General features: G+C 27.0%; 1 protein-coding gene across 1 annotated transcript; it reads left to right on the forward strand.

The window, feature by feature from the left end:
- Positions 1–890: 890 nt before the first annotated feature.
- LOC140918775 (S-protein homolog 5-like) lies at positions 891–1,226 on the forward strand. The gene has a single exon (XM_073363571.1). It carries the CDS (start codon positions 891–893, stop codon positions 1,224–1,226), a length of 336 nt encoding a protein of 111 aa, XP_073219672.1.
- Positions 1,227–6,548: the final 5,322 nt, after the last annotated feature.

Below are 6,548 nucleotides of genomic sequence, written 5' to 3' on the forward strand. Positions count from 1 at the left end.
ATTAATTTTAATTTAAAATAAAATTGAATTTAAATTTTAATATTAATTTAAATTTTAAAATAAAATATTAATTTAAATTTTAAATATTACCTTAAATAATTTATTTTTATATATACTTTCATTCTTTCCAAACATCATTCTATAAATATATGATTTTCTTCAATCAACTATTTTAACTTTCATATAATAAAGATTGTTCACTTTTAAAGAGAAGACTAATTGAAAGTGCAATGCCTTTATTTATCCAAAAATTTCTTTTGATATGTGTGTTGACCTCTTAGATATTACCTTAAATAATTTATTTTTATATATACTTTCATTCTTTCCAAACATCATTCTATAAATATATAAATATATGATTTTCTTCAATCAATTATTTTAACTTTCATATAATAAAGATTGTTCACTTTTAAAGAGAAGACTAATTGAAGGTGCAATGCCTTTATTTATCCAAAAGTTTCTTTTGATATGTGTGTTGACATTGCTGTTCATGCACAATGTTCTTGGAAATTATGTGACGGTCATTACATTATTATTATAAATAAATTAAAAAGAAGTTAATGGTTATAAATTAATAAAGAAGGTAAAAGTCAGAAATTTATTATTAATAAAAAAGATAATAGTTATAAATTTATTATTATTAAATTAATGAACTACCATTCAATTGTGAAAATATTTGACCCTCTTAAATATTACCTTAAATAATTTATTTTTATATATACTTTCATTCTTTCCAAATATCATTCTATAAATATATGATTTTCTTCAAACAATTATTTTAACTTTCATATAATAGAGATTGTTCACTTTTAAAGAGAAGACTAATTGAAGGTGCCATGCCTTTATTTATCCAAAAATTTCTTTTGATATGTATGTTGACGTTGCTGTTCATGCACAATGATGTTCTTGGAAATATTGTGCGTATGACTAACAAATTGGAAAATGGTATGGCCCTAGCTGTTCATTGCAAATCTGGTGATGATGATCTTGGACCTTTTGTTCTTCAGTATGACCAAACCTACGGTTTTAGTTTTCAAAATGGCTTTTTTGTCAGAACACAATTCTATTGTTCCTTTACGAGTAATGGTGATATTAAATGGTTTGACATATACATAGCAGGTAGAGATTTATGTGAAACTTGCAATTGGATTATAAAGCAAGAAGGACCATGTAGGCTTGGTAAATATGCCGCTTGCTATCCGTGGAATAAGAAATTGATAATGTAATACACATTTCTTTATCTCCATAAATATTGTACTTGAGAGTATTGAGTGTAACACCCCAAATTTTATAATAAATTATTTTATAAAAGAAATACTATTTTAAATAATTACTTTGCTGTTTATATTTTTTTAGAATACATATCGATCAATTTTATGATTAATTTTCTTCATACGTGTATGATGAGTTAATTTTATACAAATTGGACTAAATGAGTAATATAAATAAAAAATATTATATTTTTTATCTTTTATATTTTTCTAAACATAATAGTATTTTAGTGTAATATTTTAAAGAATATGACTTTAAGCAATTTTACATCGACGTGTGCATTTGTAATTAATGTGATATTTTTTTTATGCGTTTGACTATTGTTAATTGTGCATTTAATTATATTTAATTATTTATAAAAATATCTTATTTTAAATATTTATTTTATAAATAATTATTATGAGATATTAGTTATATTGATATTGATTTCCTTTATTTTTATATTTTTTTTATGGCAAGGTGATTTTATGCATATTTATTGTGATTTAGTAATTAATATCAAATTGTTGCTATTATATTTATTTATTTCACTTTTTTGACTATACTATAAAGATAGTAGTATTTTTATGTGATTATTTCATAAAATAGTAGGGTATTAATTGTAATTATTATTTCGAATATGAGAGTTTTGGTTTTTAGTGTATTTTAATTGATTAATTACTTTATTTTATAAAATAATAGTTTCAAAATATTAGCAATATCTTAATAATGAAATTGAATTAAAAAAAATATTAAGAAAATTAGTTTTGGTAATTATTGTTTTTGAAAACAATAAAATAAAAGAAAGGAATAAAATGTGGTTTTCAGATTAAGCTATATACTAGAGTAAAAGGTAATTAAATAATACTAATAGTAATAATAATAATAATAATAATAATAATAATAATAATAATAATAATAATAGTAATAATAGTAATAATAATCCTAATAATAATAATAATAATAATAATAATAATAATAATAATAATAATAATAATAATAATAATAATAATAATAATAATAATAATAATAATAATAATAAATAAATAATAATAATAATAATAATAATAATAATAATAATAATAATAATAATAAATAGTGAACAAAAAAAAAAAGAAAAAAAGGGAAGACCGGTTCCCATCTTCTTCTTCTTTGTATACATTTTCTCTCTTCGACCATGACCATTATAGTGGGTGTCGTGTAAAACTGAGACCATATTTGTGATCGTTTTGATCTCCTCTTTCTTTTTTTAATAATAAAATTGTATTAAAAATAAGTATTAAGGAAATTAGTTTTGGTAATTCTTGGTTTTATTATTTTTCAAAAAAATAAAATAAAAGAAAGTAGTAAAATGTGGAACCTTCAAGAAAAACTGATATCATTTTTGGATTCCTCTCGTTGAAACCTTCAAGTAGTACCATTCATTTGTGTGTTTCATTTGGTTTTAAATACGTTTCTTCTCCTAACATTTTTATTCAATGGATTAGGATTCTAAGTTATTTTGGTCTTTACTAGGTTTATTTTTGTCCATTTTAGTTCTTACACAATGTAGTTCGTCTAATAAGTTCATTATTGTAACCCTTTTTATTTAGGCAATGAAATTCAACCAATAAGTTTATAAGTCTCAACGGAATAATATTTTAGGTCATTATGGTTTTTACTAGGCTTATTCTAGTTCATTTGTGTTTTTAGTCCATGTAGTTTGTTTAATAAGTGCACTATTTTCAACGAATTAAGATTTTAGATCATTTTGGATTTTAATAGGTTTATTCTAATCCATGTGGTTTCTTCGGCAATGTAGTTCCTCCAATTAGTGCATAAGTCTCAATGGGTTAAGATTTTAGGTCATTAAGGTCGTGAATAGGTTTATTTTAATCCATTTTGATTCTAAAACAATGCAATTTATCCAATAAGTGCATAAGTCTCAATGGATTATGAATTTAGTTTATTTTTTCTTTAATAAATTTATTCTAGTCCATTTTGTTTCTTAGGCAATGTCATTTAACCCATAAGTGCATAATTCTCAATGGATTTAGAATATAGGTCATTTGGGTCTTTAATAAGTTTCTTCTACACCATTTTGTTTCTTAGGCAATGTAGTTCGTTCTATAAGTGCAAAAGTCTCAGGGGATTAAGAATTTAAGTCATTTTTGTCTTTAGTAGGTTTACTCTATGCCTTTCTTAGGAAATGTAGTTCGTCCAATAAGTGCATAAGTTTCAATGGATTAAGATTTTGGTAATATTAGTCTTCAATCGGGCTATTCTAGGCCATTTTAGTTTTTACTCAATGTAGTTGATCTAATAAATGCATTAGTCTCATTGGATTAAGATTTTAAATATTTTGGTCTTTTATAGATTTATTATAATCCTTTTTTTAGGCGATGTAATTCGCCCAATAAGTTCATAAGTCGCAACGGATTAATATTTTAGGTCATTTTTGTATTTACTAGGCTTATTCTAATCCGCTTTGGTTCTTAGCCAATGTAGTTTGTTTAATAAGTGCACTATTTACTATAAATTGTTGATGTTATATTTATTTATTTTACCATTTTGATTATTCTATAAAGATAGTAGTATTTTTATGTGTTTATTTTGTAAAATAGTATAGTAATAATAGTAGTTATTATTTTGAATATGAGAGATTTGGTTATTAGTGTATTTTAAATTATTAATCACTTTAATTACTTTATTTTCTACAATACGAGTTTCGAAATATTAGTAACATTTTAGTAATAAAATTGTATTAAAAAAAGTATTAAGGAAATTAGTTTTGTATACACCACCACATATAATAATAATAATAATAATAATAATAATAATAATAATAATAATAATAATAATAATAATAATAATAATAATAATAATAATAAACAAAAAAAAGGAAAAAAGGGAAGGCCGGTTCTCATCTTCTTCATTTTCGTATACACCACCGATTCCATAACCTATTTCCTCTCCATCTTCTTTCTTCGATCATGACCATTATAGTGGGTGTCGTGCAAAATCGAGAACACATTTGTGATTGTTTTGATCTCCTTTTTCATTCCCAACTAGAATCACAAGTTGAAATGCCCTATTCTTCTATGTTAAAAATCACACCTCCACCTTTTGATCAAGATTCCGACCACCACGACTGTCACCAACGAAAACCGAGACCATATTTAAACTCCACGAAATACCCTCTTCCATTACATATGCTTGAAATATCCAACCATAACACTTTAACAAACGTGTTTCAACTATTGTCGCGACCGTTTTCTTGAATTTATGTCAACACGTTCATCGTCTACAAAATATGATATCGTTTTTGGATTCCTCTCGGTGAAACCTTCAAGAATCACTATTCATTTGCGTGTATCGGTGACGTTGACGTTGGACCCTGTCGACGCACCAATAACTTGGAGGTTGCCTCCAAATGTCGGAAACTACGATGCAGCACATGTTTACTCAACTGTCACATATATGTGTCTCAGGTTAAGTTTAGGGGATCTATGAGGACAAGACCAATTTTGTAAGACCCTTAATTTTTAAATCCTAAATTATACAATTTTAGGGTATTTGGTGTTGAAGTTCTTAGGCTTTTAGCCTAGTTTTTGGTAATTAGTGGGTTAAATGCCAAAAATATATTTTTGGAAATTAGATTAAAATTATTTGTCGGATAATAATTTATTTACGTTACGAAGAATTTAATATCAGCCAATTTTGTTAAAAATATATCTGGTTGCAGAAAATTTTATCAGTCAATTGAGTTGCGACGAGGGTAGATATTTTTAACAAAAAGTGGTTTGGGAAGTGATGGGTGAAATGGTAATTTTATGAAATATCTAGATATTTTATATATTTGTTAAGTTATGATTACTATATATATATGTTTGGAGGGAAAAAGAAAGGAAAAGGAAAATAAAGAAAAGGAAAGGAAGGAAAAAGAAAGAAAGGAAAAACAAAGTGGTTTGGGAAGTGATGGGTGAAATGGTAATTTTATGAAATATCTAGATATTTTATATATTTGTTAAGTTATGATTACTATATATATATGTTTGGAGGGAAAAAGAAAGGAAAAGGAAAATAAAGAAAAGGAAAGGAAGGAAAAAGAAAGAAAGGAAAAACAAAGGAAAACAAAAACGGAAGAAAACGAAAACGTTTCCTCTCTGTTTCTCGCAAACCCATTCTCTTCTTCCTTCTTCTTCATTTTTTTTGCTTCCTTTTGCTTCAAGAAAGGGAACCAAGGCTTGGTGGGTTAGAAAACAAAGATTCCTCAACTTCATTCTTCTTGTTTGATTCGAAAACAAAGCAAAACAGTGTTAGGGATTTTTGGATTTTGGCTCGGAGGCTTTTAAGCCAAAGTTAATAATATTTTGGAGTTTTATAATCAAAAAGATATTTTGATGCCAATTAAAATTTCTCGTCGATAAATAAATTGAAATTAATTGTGGTGAATCCTTTACGGATAATTCAATGCATTTCGGGTGAAACGGTAATTTAACAAATATCTAGATATTTTGAGATATTTGTTAAGTTGTATTTAAGGAAGGAAAAGGAAAAGAAAATAGTATAAAAGGAAGGAAGGAAAAAGGAAGAAAGGAAAAACAAAGGAAAGAAAAAGAAAGGAAGGAAAATTGAAAAATTCCATCTTCTTCCTCTCAACCGTGAACCATTTTCCCTCTTTCTCCCGTTTTCATTTTCGTCGCTTTCTTTTCTTCAAAACTAGTAACCCAAGGTTAGGTGAGAGTTAGATCAAGGTTTTCGCAACTCCACTCTTCCTCTTTGATTCGAAAACGAAGAAAAACGGTTTTTGAGATCCAAACACAAACCCCTCCGTTTCTTCTAGATCCAAACCTCATTTCTCGAAGAGATAGAAGGGAAAGTTGCTCACCACCACGCTACGGTGCTAGTGAACTAATTTGGAAGCGGCGTTGCGAGCGGAGATTTTACCGGAATTACTCGCGGTACCGGAAACGCACGTTAAAGCTAACGTTGAGGTAAGGGCTCCTTCCAAACTTCTAGCTTGCATTAGGGACTGATCTGTAGTTGTGTGGGAAGGAATTTGTTAGGGTTAAATGTATCGATTTGGGGAAAAACGAAACTAGTGCGTTATGGGTAAAAACCTTAGAGTTAGGTTTTGTTTATAATGATGAATGTTTCGTGGTAAATGAAATTTGATGTATCTGGGTGTTATGTTGGCTTTGATTTGTGTTCGTTGTATTTGGCGTGTCCATACAAGATGTTTGTTAATTGGTGTGGTGGTTGTGAATTATGGTTTGAATGTGAGAGTATGATTGAGTTTGTTTCTGTGGAATTGA

Source organism: Cicer arietinum, chromosome 7, assembly GCF_000331145.2.
Source record: "Cicer arietinum cultivar CDC Frontier isolate Library 1 chromosome 7, Cicar.CDCFrontier_v2.0, whole genome shotgun sequence".
Classification (NCBI taxonomy): Eukaryota; Viridiplantae; Streptophyta; class Magnoliopsida; order Fabales; family Fabaceae; genus Cicer; species Cicer arietinum.